At 52.1% G+C, this 14,496-nt stretch overlaps 1 protein-coding gene across 2 annotated transcripts in view; it reads left to right on the forward strand.

The window, feature by feature from the left end:
• Positions 1–14,496, forward strand: part of KCNH2 (potassium voltage-gated channel subfamily H member 2) — a 38,339-nt gene continuing 23,843 nt past the window's right edge. The window contains exons 1-2 of one of the 2 annotated variants that reach the window (XM_004702310.3): positions 1–235; positions 3,175–3,405. In XM_004702310.3, the coding sequence (XP_004702367.1) occupies positions 160–235; positions 3,175–3,405 (307 nt within the window). In that variant the 5' untranslated portion in view covers positions 1–159. Of the gene's footprint in view, positions 236–441; positions 467–3,174; positions 3,406–14,496 lie in introns of those variants that run through there. The other variant, XM_045289919.1, reaches the window with a different exon arrangement.

A 14,496-nucleotide genomic window follows, 5' to 3' on the forward strand; every position in this document is an offset into this window, starting at 1 on the left:
GCCCCCGCTCCGCGCCCTCAAAACAGTCGCGGCCCCGCAGGTGTTCAGCTTGGCCGCGAGTGCCGGGACTACAGCCGGGCGGGAACACCCAAAGCCTAGTGTCGGGCCGGGCCGGGCCGGGGTGGGTGGGTGCCCCCCCGGCCCGCCCATGGGCTCAGGATGCCTGTGCGGAGGGGCCACGTCGCTCCGCAGAATACCTTCCTGGACACCATCATCCGCAAGTTTGAAGGCCAAAGTGAGTGGGGGAGGGGCCATGTGGGGAGGGGGCTCTGAGGGCGGGTCCAGCTCTCCCGAGTGTGAATGGGGGGCGTGCCCGGCCCTTTTGCCTTGTTTAGTGCGAATCAAATGGAGGCTGCTTCAGGGCCTGAAGCGCTGGCCACAGGCCGCGGGTGGCAGGCAGGGCTTGGAGCTCCGGGAGCCGCGGGCCTGTGACCAGAGGGACCCGGTGTTGGGGGCAAGGCAGAAGGTCCGTCTCAGGCCCCTGGAGCGCGGGCTGAGGGTGAGGGGAACATCTTGAGGGCGCAGCGGAGGGAGTTGGGATGGGAATGTGTAGGGATCCCCAACTCTGGGTGCCTGGATGTGGCGTGGCGAGGGCTGTCCGTGAGAGGAGGGTCAAAGGACGGAGTGATTAACCCAGAGGGGCCCTCTGTGCACCCTGTGAGCTGTCCTGATTGTGTTGTATGTGAGAATCTGAAAGCTAAGATATGGGGTGTATCTCTGAGCCGGAGTCGGTGTGTGTCATGCATGAGTTTAGCCCTGAATGGGCAGTAGGGAGATCTATTGGCCAGAGCTACATGACTGTGGGCCCTGGGGTGAGCTGGTGTCATGGGGTTGAAGTTGGGCTTTGAGGGTACACAGGTTGGCTCTAGTGCCCCCATGTCGCCGATCTTTCTGCTCTACATGTTATCCCCCAGACTCCTTATAGGACTGACAGCATCCTTACCCCTGACCTGGTAGTGGAGGCTTCCAGGCTAGGTAAATGTTCCGAGTGTGGCCATTTGTACCCACCCTGCTTGCCTGTGCCTAAACACCAGGAATCATGTCTATAGGCATGGGAGGGAAGGGGGAGGGTGTGATTGCCAAGGGCCCTGGGAGCTGGGAGAGGGTGACATTCCTTGCACATGACCCTGGGAGCACAGGACAACGTGTGCTTATAACCATGGTGGTGGGGGGGAGGGGGCCAGCCCAATGGGAAGCATTGTCTGGAGCTGAGGAACAGGGTGATCTCAAGAGGGAGGAGATAGTGATATTGGTAGGAGTGAGGCAGGGTGGGGCTCAGGGGCTTCCCTCTCCACCTGCTCCAGAGACTGTGTACACACGATGGCACACTGGGTTGGCACTCAGTGCCCTAGCTTCTCCCACCTCTGACCTTGAGTGACTCTCCTTCCTCTCTGGATCTGTTACCACAGCTCTGAGGTGGTCTTTCAGGTCTCTTCTGTGCTGATATTCCAGCATCTTAGGAATGTGGTGGGGGTAGGGGTAGGGGTGGGGGAAAAAAAAACCCCAAACAAACAACTCCTTTTCTCCAAGGCCTCGGGCGGACGGACAATAAACTCAAACCAAACACACTGCCATCCAGTTGATTCTGATGCAGTTTCCGAGATTGAAAATCATTACGGGAGCAGGCAGCCTCCTCATTCTCCCATGGGGCAGCTGGTGGGCTTGAACCACTGACCTTGTGGTTAGTAGCCCAATGCCTAGCTAGGTCTTAACCAAGGATTTCTGCCACAAAACTAGTGTGATTGGTGGGCTGGCTGCTTTGGGTTGAGGTGGAGATAGAAGCAAAAACCAAGGGGTCTGTTCTTGTGATTGGGGCCCTGATTCTGGGATTGGTGGCTATCTGGGAGTTTGACTCGCTGGAGTGGGGTGGGGGTGGGAGGGCTAAATACTCAGTTCCAAGCATTCACTTTCTGGAGGCCAGATCCTACTGGCCACAACCTGCCTCGGAGAGCCTCTGCCTCAGCTCCCTGGATCTTGTCCAAGGAATTATCCAAAGCTGCAGACTCAGGGCTTCGCCAAGGGGGCTGAGAGGGTCAGAATTCTGACTGCTGCTTAAAGCCCCAGCATTAGAAGTCAGAGTGGCCGGAAACTTCTGTGTCTAAGAAGCTCATCTCCCTGGCGCATCGTCCTTTGGCACAGGCTGGGCTTGCTGCCGCCTGCTGCTTACCCATCAGTCTGGCTTTCCAGGGAGATGTGGACCGTGATCCAAGGGTAGCTAAACAGGAGCCACTGGGACTTCTCTCCTAGGTGGGGCCAAATCTGAAAATGGCATAGAGTTTCTGGACGAAGGTCCCTTTTCCTGAGTCTGCTGTTCCATGAATGAGCCAATGGTTTCAGGCCCATTGCTGGGTTCCAAGGATTCTTGGGGTTCAAAGCTACAGGGACCTTTTCGTACTCCCTGTGACCTTGGACTTCCACCTGGGACCCTCAACTTGGCCCTCCCCTTCTGCCAGACAGAGATAGAAACACACATGGCTCTGCCATTGACAAACTGCAAGGTTTAAACATGCTTCTTCATTCCACCCGAGCCTCCGTTTCTTTATATAATAAGGACAGTCATACCTATCTTATGGGGTTTTGGGAGTGAGATCCGGCAAGAAGTTCAGTACTTCCCTCATCCTCTATAGCTGCACCCCACCCAAGGTAGCGAGGAAGCGCACCCAGAAAGTACAGGTCTTAGGGAGACCTAGGGTAAGGAGTGACCCAGGAAGCGCCGCCCCGCCCCCCTCATTCCTCTCATTCTGCGAGAGTTGGGGTCAAGAGTTAGAAGCCAGAGCAGCCAACGCAGAGGGGCTGCTCGCGGGCGCCATCTCCGGCCCTCCCCAGGCTAGGACTAGTGTTTATCCGTTTGCTGCGGCTGCTGACACGCTTTGCAGACACCCGCCCAGGCTGGCCTCTGCTTGGGCGCGGAGGGGGGCGGTGGTGAGTGTTGGCTGCCTGCCCGGGGGAAGCTCTCAGCCTGTCCACGGGACGGGTGGGGAAGGGGGCGCACTCGCCAAGCTGTGCCCCGGGCAGAGACACCTGTGTGGTGGGGTCCAGCTGCATTCGCCTCCTGCTGGGGACCCCAGTCCCCGCTGTGCCCCCTGGGGCTAGGGAATCCCCAGGTGGCTGTGACAGAAGATGGGGGAAAGCCGGGGTCCTCCACTCACGTGCCCACTTCTCCCCACCCCCCAGGCCGCAAGTTTATCATCGCCAACGCTCGGGTGGAGAACTGCGCCGTCATCTACTGTAACGACGGCTTCTGCGAGCTGTGCGGCTACTCTCGAGCCGAGGTGATGCAGCGGCCTTGCACCTGCGATTTCCTGCACGGGCCGCGCACGCAGCGGCGCGCCGCCGCGCAGATAGCGCAGGCCCTACTGGGCGCCGAGGAGCGCAAAGTGGAGATCGCCTTTTACCGGAAGGATGGTAGGCGGGGCCAGGGCGGGGCGGGGCTAGGGGGCGGGGCGGGGTGCCGAGGTGGGCGGTGGGAAAGCGGCCCTGGGTCCAGAGGGTTGCACGGGAGGCGTGGTTCGAGGTGCTGCCTTGGCAGTGCGCCGGCCCGTGGGCGTGGGATGGGCGTGGGGCCAGGCGGGTGATCTGGGTCCCTTACGTGCCCTCCGGTGGGATGGTAGTTCGAGGTAGTCAAGGAGTCACTTGGCTGTGGGTCTGGCACCTCTGGTGGCACCTTCTCTGGGTAGGTGTACGAAAGCTGAATAAGATGACAGAAGGGAACCAGAAGGTCAGGTGAATCCATGGGGTGAGGGTGCAGACGTCGGGGCACGGGTGTGGGGGTGCTGAGTATTGACCTGCCTCAGGCTGTCCCTGCCTGGTGACGGGTCTGGGAAGAAGTCACTGATGGCGGGGGTGGAGTGTGTGTGGGGCAGAGTCCCGCAGTGAAAACTCATTTGGTTTCTCTCTCATTTGGTTTCTTCTCTCAGTTGCACCTGGACAGAATGCCCTGTCTAGCAACCCAACAACCGCAGTTCCCTTTGTCTCATCTGTGGAACAGCCCATGGTCCCCACCCCGCCCCCCCTTGCCTCTTTGCGCCAGGTGTCCCTGCTCAGCTGCCGCTTCCCAGTCCAGCTGCTCTGGGCTTCCTGAGAGCAGATAAACAGAACCTTGGGCGGGGCCTGCCCCGTTGGGGTGGGCTCTGTTCTGGGAAGGCAGAGGGCTCCGCGGGGACAGGACCCTGCAGCTCACCAGCATGCATTCCACCGGCATTTACTAAACAATACAAGCCAGGTCCTGCGCCAGGCTCTTGGAGACTTTGCAGGGAAGAGGCAAGCAGGCTCCTGCCCTCATGAAGCGTATCTTCGATATACAGTGAATACACTTCGCCCCAACTCCAAGTGAAGCCAAGGGAGTGTGCCTCAGGCCCCTGGGCCACACAGTGTTCCCTGAGTGATCAGGGTTGGCCCATGTGGCCCTGCGTCTGCGGGTATGCATACTGACATCACATAGCAAATAGAGCTTCTCCTGGGACGCCAGAAGGTCTGATTTTTAAATTTTATTTTTTAAATTGATGCATCCCTGAGCCTTTTCACAGAGCAGATGTGTTCTTATCTTTTCATGAGATAAGATCGAGATAACTGACAATGGATGGTGACTCTACACAATGTGTGGGCACCCTCCCATGGGAAGTAGTGCTATTTCCATCTCCGCATGGATAAGGAAAAGGAAGCTCAGCGAATTTAAGCAAATTCCCAAAAGTCACACAGCAAGCAAGAAGGAAGCACAACTGGAGTTGGAACCCAGGTCTGTGTGGCCAGGGCTCCGCCCACTTGGCCATATATTAAAAATGACACTTGAGTGGTTACAGGTTGTGTTAGGGTTCTCTGGAGCGACAAAACCAAATTGCTGATAATTTAATATATTTATTTATAAAGATAATTAGATATATAACAAGAAATGAAGTGTTAAATCATATACAGATAAATATATAATACAAGAAATGAACAGTTATATTATAAAGCAGTACAAATGGCTTAGTGCAACTCACTCTGGTGACAGAGTTGTGAGACACTAGCAGTCCTTCAAGTCTAGTCTGCTGCCAGGTTTTCCTCTCTATATATAGAGAGCTAGGCTATGTCAGCACAGCAGCCAATCACAAGGCAGGTCACCAACTGTCAGCCAGATCACCAACCGCCAGTCCCTAGCTCCAGAAGTCTTAAAGGGACCTCAACTTACAGCGACACAGTCCACAGGCTAGGCGTCCCACAGGTAGTGTAGCCTGTTAATGGAGGTACAGAACAAGCAAGGCAGCCACACACTGGTCCGATGATCAAAGAGCGAGGGACAAGAAAGGCGAGGCTCACCAAGCCATTTATCTCACCGCCCTTCAGTTAATCCCACTTGTGTTTATCGGCCAGGCTGGCACAATAATCTATCTCACAGGTGTATTTATATATTGGATATTCCAAACCAAACTCACTGCCATCGAGTCGATGCTGGCTCATAGTGACCCTATGGGACAGGGTAGAACTGCCCCTGGGAGTCTCTGAGGCTATAATTCTGTACAGGAGTAGAAAGGTGGGTCTTTCTCTCTCAGAGCCACTGGTGGTTTCAAACTGCTGTCCTTGCAGTTAGCAGCCCAAGCCATAACCACTACGCCCCCAGAGCTCCCAGCATATTGTATATAACTTCATTAATATTTTTTCATTTATAAAATTTGGAAACTGGTATAATGAAAAGAACACACATGAATCCTAGGCCCAGGTCTAACATTTGAAATGATATAATACTGGACACGCCTTTTCTGAGCTACTTCTGCAAAATGAGATCATGAATCCCGCTCGGAAACCTTACAATGATGCTACAAGGCTGCTTTTTAGAGAGTGCTTCGAACGGTCAAATCATTATGCCAATGCCCTGTGGCCCCTGCTGGTGATGTGTAATTTGGGCCCTTGGCCAGAGGCACATAGAGGCTTCAGTCTTTCACTGGGGTGTGTGTGCGAGGGGCCTTCCTCAGTGGAGTTGGCGCTCTTCCCTTCTCTAACCAGGATGGCCACGGAGTCCTTTCTGCAGAAGGGTTATCATGGAATCTTGGAACTAGAGGTGACCTCAAGGATAATTTAACACAACCCACTCAAGTTACAGGTGAAGAAACTGAGAACCAGGGGTCTGGTTACCAGGGAATCTGGAGGGAGTGAGGCTAAGGCATGTCTTCCAACTCCAAGCCTTTTTCCACTCTTCACACGACTGCTCCACATGGGGCTGCAGCCAAGAAAGCCTTCCACCAGCCAGTTCTGCCTGCCCGTCTCGATTCCAGGGCTGGAGTACCCAGCAAGCAGAGTAAGCACAGGTTGGCTTGTGCTCACTGACTAACCCGCAGCGACCAATTTCACAATCAAAGATGTGGTGGGGGGAAGAAAAAGTGAAACTGTTCACTGCTGCTTAGTAAGTACAGGAAGCCTGTACCCAGCATTACTGGGTACTCCATCCTTGCTAGGGATTGTAAATGTGAAAAGCATCCTTGATTCCGAAAGCAGAATATTTTGATGTGGTAAGAAAATGTGAAAGGGTCCACTACAGGTTAGTAAATAAGCATAAGTAAGCCCATGCTTACCTTGCTTATTGGGTAATCCAACCCTGGCTCTCACCTAGCTTGTGGGCTAACAGGCTGGTCAGCCATGCCCTGAAGTGGCTCACCTCCTACCATGATACCTGGGCCTGGGACGGAGACAGTGGTCTGTTACGCGTTCCCCACGCTCCAAGCCCTCCCAGTTTGAAATGCTCATTTTTGGTGCAGATTGCAGTGATCTGACCTGGGTTGTGTGTATGTGTGTATACTCAGGATTGTATGTGCTCGTGTTTGTGGGCTGAGGAGCGAGGCGGGGATGAGGACGGTGGAGGGCACCTTTTGTTTCTGTCTGTGCCTTCCACAGGTCTCTTCCTGGGTTCACCAGCCACAGGGAAGTAGGGTCAGCCCGGAAGGAGGCGGGAGGCAGGCTCTTTGCTGGCAGGCGCCACCCAAGACAGCTGTGCTGTGTCGGTGCCTCTAGCTCAGCTTTGTGCAGTGTCAGGGCCTGGAGCCAGACAGCCCATTGCTCAGTTGCTGGGACTGCTAGGAAGTGGGAGGGGGCTGAGAGGAGAGACATGGGTGCCCAGGGGCTATGGAGCTGCTCGCTGGCCCTTAAAGTCAGGCCCAGGGTCAGGTCAAGATGGATTCAGGAGCAGAGCCCAGAGGTGTGGGGCTGAGGCAGTATCACCTGGTGGATTGCTCCATGGTGGTTGTCGGCAGGTGCTGGCTGGTCCACACCCCTGCTCCCTCATTGCGCTTATGCAACCTGTAAGCTCTCCTGGTCTCTGTCCCTTGCCATCCTTCTACTCTTTGTTTCCATCTCTCTGCCCTTGCCAGCTAACCTGCGGCCTCTGTTTGCCCATGCTCCAACATCTCTGCTTCATTTCCGGGTCCTCCCTGCTCTGGCTTCCCTACCTGTTATCTCCTGCCTTTATCCCCTGGAGTTTCGGCCACCTGGCCAGCCATCTGTCCTCCTGGCCTCACCCCCCTCCCCCATATTGCTTTCTTTGCTTCTTTCCACACTTGGGACCTCTCTTTCCGGATGCCCCTTTTCCCTCAGGGCCATTGTTTTCCAAGTCTGCGGGGTGGAAAGGGGTTGGGGGGGGTGTTCCCCCACACCCCTGACTGCCCCAGCCTGGTCTCTATGTCACTGGGAGCCTGGGGGGAGGTAGAGTGCTTTTGGAGGATAGTCTAATGCTTCTCCACTCCAGCTGCAGGCTGGTTGTCATGGCAACAGGGTCAGAGGACCCTGCTGCAGCAGCTGAAGATGCTAGTGTGGGGGATGGATGGGGACCCACAGTTGCTTTGTCCCAGGGCCTGGCCCTCATGTCCCTCAGTCTGTCGCCTCAGACCCTGGCCTCCCAGATGCCGTACAGTCCCTTACCACACAGGGTCTTGGCAGGACCTGCTAAGATCCTCCCCACCGAAGGCATTTCTCCTGGGCCTCCTCGGCTTTCCTCATGGCTTCTTGGGTTTGTTAATCAGACTCCCTGCTCGACTGCCGACTGCCGGCTTCCTCCCTGCTGCCCACCGCTGTGTCTTCTCCAGTCCCAGTAACTGCCTGTCTAGGATAGTGACAAGGAAGCTTTTCCTGAGGAGGCCTAGATGTTTTGAGGTTGGGAACACAGGTCTCCACTGGTGTTGTGTCTCCTTGAAACGGAGACAGACCTTATTGAGCCACTAGAGCAGGGACCAGTATAAGGAACCCCATGGGGGGAGGCTCCCTTTGCTGAAGTCCCGAGAGGCACTCTTTCTCTGGTTAGGCCCTGGTGCAGTTTCGGGGGGAGGATGAGGTGGGGTGGCTTTGGAGCCCCCTCTGATCAGAGCTCCTCAGCTGCCCACCTGCAGTTTCTCATCAGCATCTATGGGGCACCAGAGGAGTACCCTGGACTGCTGGAAGCTTTCTATCTCTCTACTGTAGGGGGCTTCTCCACATCATCTGCCCAGGCTGGTGTCTGGAGAGTGTTGCCAGTGTGGCTCCTCACTGTCCTGTCTGCAGCAGCCCAGCCTGCGAGAGGCTATGTAAATATTTGCCTCCAGCTGTCTGCTTTGCACAGCTTTGGGCTCTGGGAGTGGGGGAGCCAAAGGGCCAGTGGGTGTGAGATAGGATGTGACCAAGCCTCTTTGCTGCCCAGGGGCGCTTCCTGTGAGGTGTGATTCAAAAGGTTCCAAGAAAGCCCTTTCAATTGAACACACCCTGTGGTGGTGGTGGGGAGGGGGTTCTGAAACATTGCCTGGAGAGCAGTCTCACTGGAGCTGCAAATGGGCCTTTTTCTTTAACAACACACTCCTTTTCAATGCAGCCCTTCCCCTCCACCATGAACAGAATCATGGAAAGTAACCAATCATTTAGTGCATTGAGTGGAACAGATCCCGCCACCCCCACCCCGCTTCCCTGATCTGGGGAGAAGGGGCATGGGGTCAGGACCGGAAGAGGGGTGGGCAGGCAGAGGGACATCTGGGCTAGGCTTTGTGGGTGGGAGTGGCTGCGGGCCCCCTCCTGGTCCTTCGCCCTGAGTTCTGTAGAGACCTCACTCCATCAGCTGTGGCTGACCTGGAATGAACCTGCTTATTGGTCTTTTGTAGACAGGACTAGAAGCACCTTAGAGCGAGGCCATGTTTTTCCTTTGCCACCCTGACGTTCCAGGCTGTGGTTCTGGGTGAGGTTGTCAGATGAGCTGCAGGGGGGCAGAGAGTAGCCTTCCCCCATGGTGTCCCATTGTCCCTGAGGAGGGAGGCACCTCCCAGAGCATGTTGTAGTGGGGAAGCTTTTCCTGGGAATCAGCTGATTTGGGATCTGTTTGGGGCCTGGTTAAAGAGTCCTTGTGTGACCCTGCATAAACTACCTCCCCTCTTTTCCCTCTGAGAAAAGCCTGAAAATGCCAGGGCTCAGAGAGTGACAAACATTTTTCTTTTAAGGATCAGAAGTGGTTGCCAGGGTGAGGAGGTCCTAAGGCCCAGAGGCAGGTAGGACCAGGGGAAGGTTTGGAGGCCGTTCCTGACTCCCCCCAGGAGCAGAAAGTGCCCTGAGCAGAGCTTGGGAAAGACCCCTGGAATTCCCAGCGGGCGCACACTTAGGCCTGCTGAGGAGGGGCAGCAATTTTAGAGTTGCCAAGGAGGGTCAGAGCTGGGCTGTGGGTGGCAGCTGCGCCAGCAGCACACCCAGCACAGGCATGGTTGCTGTGTCTGCACTTCACAGAGTGCCAACTGGGGGCACATGTGTTACGGCAGGTGGGCCTCGGAGCCCTCTGAGAGGCAGGATTCCTCACCACCATTCCACAGAAGGGAAACTTAAGAAGCTTTCTCAGCTGGCAGGTGCCTAAAGCCAGCGTTTCTGTTGAACTTCAGGGTCCTGCTCAGCTCCGAGCACCATTGCCCAGGGCGTTTTTCTCCCAGAGGCCCCTTTCGGGATGATGGCCCAGGGCGTGACACACATGGGGTGTTAGCTCTGGCTCTGTCACTGACCTTGGTCAAAATTCTCTGAGAGCCTCAATTCCTCATTTGCTAGGTCGGGTGACGACACCTTCAATGCACTATTGAATGAGGTTCTGCAAACAAGATGATTGCTGCCAAACCATTGCTTTGAAACAGTTTTATTGACATATGATTCAGGTACTTTACAATTCAGTGGTTTGAATATATTAAAAAGAGTTGTGCAATCATCACCACCATCAATTGTCTTCATTTTTGTACCCATTTTGATTAGCTCTCCATCCCCCCTCATGAGCCCTTAATAATTTATAAATTATTATTAGAGGCTCATACAACTCTTATCACAATCCATACACACATCAATTGTGTAAAGCGCATTTGTACATTCATTGCCCTCATCATTCTCAAAACATTTTCTCTCCACTTAAACCCTTGACATTAGGTCCTCATTTTTCCCCTCCCTCCCTGCTCCCCCCTCCCTCATGAGCCCTTGATAGTTTATAAATTGGTATTTTGTCATATCTTGCCTGTCCGACGTCTCCCTTCACCCACTTTTTGGTTGTCCGTCCCCCAGGGAGGAGGTCACATATAGTTCCTTGTAATCTGTTCCCTCTTTCCTACCCACTCTCCCTTTACCCTCCCTGTTTCCCCACTCACACCACTGGTCCTGTAGGGCTCATCCGCCCTGGATTCCCTGTATTTCCAGTTCCTATCTGTACCAGTGTACATCCTCTGGTCTAGCCAGGCTTGCAAGGTCGAATTCGAGTCATGGTATTGGGAGCGGGGAGGAAACATTTAGGAACTAGAGGAAAGTTGTATTTTTCATCGTTGCTACATCGCACCCTGACTGGCTCATCTCCTCCCCAAGACCCCTCTGCAAGGGGATGTCCAGTGGCCTACTAATGGGCTTTGGATCTCCACTCCGCACTCCCCACCTCATTCACTATGGTAAGATTTTTTGTTCTGATGATGCCTTATACCTGATCCCTTTGACACCTCGTGGTTGCATAGGCTGGTGTGCTTCTTCCAGATGGCTGCTTGTTTTAAGACAAGATCTCAGATGCTATTCTTTCTGATAGCCAGGCACCATCTGCTTTCTTCACCACACTTTACTACAGCATCCATATCTTCAATTACCCCTTTGTGAGGCAGCATCATAAAAACTGATTGCTCTTAGATTAGGGCTTACAATTAAGTGTGAGGTCAAAATCTATTCGTTGATTTAAGATTTATGTATATCCTGGTTCCACTTTAGTACTGCCAAATCTTTTTAAAGCAGTATTCAGTGCCAGGTAAGCTCAGGGCTCATTATGCTTGTCTTGGGGCAGGGCAGCACTATATGGCCTAAGGCCCTCACCAGTGCTATTGCCCTTTGGGAAATGAGTGCAGCCCAGAGCCCGAGGGCTGCTGTTTGTTGCCCCTGTTCCTCATGGCATGCCTTACCTTGTCTGACTCATAATTTCTGCTGGAGGTCTCCCCTTCCTTCCAAAGTCTCTGCTGGCCCTAGCTCCTGTCTTGCACCCAAATAATTAAGAGCACAGTATTTGTGTTATTGTTTTAATTCTCTATCCTTCATTTCATTTCCTTTTATCTCACTCCTCATTACTCTGAACTAATCAGATATATTTAATTAAAATGTGTGCTTGTAAAAGAAAAACCACAAAAAATGTGTGCTTGTATGTGCTTTTTTGTTTGGATACATACAGGTTTAATTCACGCATATAAATGATATTGTGCTACCTTGGCCTGCTGGTGATCACTTTCCGTACACAAAGTGTCCCTTGAAGTTCAGCTGGGTTGCCGGACCTTCCTTCATCTAGGCTGTAGCTTCAGATTCCATGGTGGACACCCATCCCATTTTACATACCCTCCTGGGGGGAGACATCCCCACCCCCACCCCCAGATTGTCTTCAACTCCCTGCCACCATATGAAACTACCCAGCCTGAACATCTTCACCATGGCCCTTTGTGGGCTTGTGTGAGAAGGTTTTGGGATACATGCCCAACTGTAGAACTGTGAGGCCACAGAATAGGTGGGCAGTTACTACAACGAAGCCCCCCCCCAGGCCGCGTTCCAGAATGACCAACTCCATGGCGAACTTGTCAACAGGGGGCAGATCCCTTGGCCACACTGGGCATTACCTATCTTTCTGAATTCTGCTCATCTAATCGGTGAAAGTGATATCTTCCATTTTAGTTTGCATTTCTTTGATTTCTAGTGAGTCCAACCATCTCCTAGGCTTGATAGTCTTAAAAAAATAGCTTCTATGGAATTGAATATGGTGACGATTATACAACTCTTCTTGGTATGGTTGGATGATTGAATTGTAAGACGTGTGGATGAAGTGCTAATAAAACTGTTAAAAAATAGATTCCACTTTGTTAGGAGTCATTTTAGGTTTCTAGAGACATTGTGCGGTAAGTTCCAGAGTTTCCACATGCACGTGACTTCTCCTCTTGACATCTTGCACTCCTCTGATACATTTGTCACAGTTGTTGAACCACTATCGATCTATTATTAATACCTAAGGTGTACCGTTCACATGCACTCGTTGTGTGGTATAGTCTTACGGTTGTACCTCTTACCCATTTGCTGTCCAGTTGACTCAGGATAGAGGTAGAATGGGCTATAAGATGACCACACCTTTTTTCTGCAGCAGACATCCAGATTCAACAGTCTAGTGCTCATGGTGCCATTGGGGCTCCTAATACAGACACATAAAGCACCCCCCCTAAAAAAAGCCCCACAACCCAACCAACCTCACTGCCACCTCATCAATAGGACCCATATGGACCCCCTGTGGTTTCTAAGGGGAGTGGAAAGCTCAGTCTTCCTCTCGAGGAGCTGCTGGTGGTTCTGAGCTGCCGATCACGATCACGTGGATCGCAGCTCAATACGTAACCACCCCACCACCAGGGTGGTGATAAAAGGCCTCGTGTCACATGCCCACCGACACAGTGTCATGCATAAAAGTTTCACTGCCCTAAAAATGCTCTCTGCGCCACCTTTCGATGGCATTTTGACTTCACTTTCCTGTGACTTGTCTGCTTGCACCCTTTGCTAATTTTGCTATTGAGTGCTGTCTTCTGTTCCTGTTGATTTTCAGGAGCTCCTTGTGTTTCCAGACGTACAGCTGATGACGGCTGCATATTCAATAGACAGCGTAGACATTGATTCCTTGGTGAATTGAGATATTACGAGTCTCTTTTCCCATCCAGTCATCTGTCCCATCCACTCAACAAAAGCACTTAATTTTAATGATGTCTGTCTGGACTCACTCGTAAGACTCGGTTTGGGAAACAGCAACAACTGAATTTCGATACGAGAAATTCACTGTGCTTTTGCGTTGTTTGTGCTTTTGAAGTTTTAGAGGTGTTGTCACAATTCCTAGGTCACAGAGGTCTGCCTTTTCTTCTTTTAGCTTAATTGCTTTACCTTTTTCAGTGGAGTCTCTAATCCATCCTGAACCTATATCTGTGGTGTCAAGTAGGGATCAAGTGTTATTTTTTTTCCATGCAGGGAGCCAATTTCCCAGCACCGTCTAGTAAACAGCCTGTTCTTTTCCATTGATTTGGAGCGCCACCTTTATCCAGGTGTATTTCTGATACAACCATGGGTCTCTCTCTGAGCTCTCTGTCATGTTCCGAGTATGTATTTGGTCTGTTCGTGCTGCAAGTCCACATTTTTACCAGTACTGTGGCATTTAATGCATCTCAGTCTCTGGTAGGGGAGAATCCTCCTTCTTTATTCTTTGTAAAGGCTGACATAGCTTTTCCCAAACCTCTAGTCTTCTTTGTGAACTTTAGGGAAAGTTTTTGAAGCTTCTGAAAAGAGAAGCCCTACTAGAATTCTTGATGAGGATTCGGTTGAATTTATAGATTCATTTGGAGGGTTGACATCTTTATAATATTAGTATAGTGTTGACCTCTTTTTAATATTATTAGCTTGTCCCATCCAAGAGCCTAGCCTGTCTCTTGTATATCAAGCAATTGCCATATCTTTTATTCAAGTTTTGTTTCTCCTCCCCCTCACAGTTCTTGTGCATTCTCGGCTAATTCCTAGATACTTCTGGTGCTTTTGTGAGAGATCCTATTTTTCACTCTATTTTATAACTGCTTATTGCGGGCGTAGAGATGCACGTTTGTGGGCTGATCTTCTACGTGGCAACCTTGTGGGACTCTCTTATTAGTTCTCCCTGTTCATCTGTCGGTTTTCTAGGGACAGGAGCCCAGGGGTTCAAGTTCACACAGGCATGGGTTTATTCTGAATAAAACCTGGTAAGCACATCTGTGCAATCAAGTTCTGTTAGTAATACACTTGCCTCAGTCTCATTCCAGAAAGCCAGACTCACTGCCATTGAGTCTCATCTGGCTCACAGTGACCCTATAGAACAGAGAAAACTGTGCTGTGGGTGTCTGAGACTGCACTCTGCACCGGAGTAGAAAGCTTCATCTCTCTCCCATAGAATGGCTAGTGGTTTTGAACAACTGACCTTGTGATTTGGAGCCCAGCATATAACCTACTATGCCACCAGGGCTCCTCTGAGTCTCTAGGGTTCTTAAA

Source organism: Echinops telfairi, unplaced genomic scaffold, assembly GCF_000313985.2.
Source record: "Echinops telfairi isolate 266 unplaced genomic scaffold, ASM31398v2 ScPeMD7_31;HRSCAF=116, whole genome shotgun sequence".
Lineage (NCBI taxonomy): Eukaryota > Metazoa > Chordata > Mammalia > Afrosoricida > Tenrecidae > Echinops > Echinops telfairi.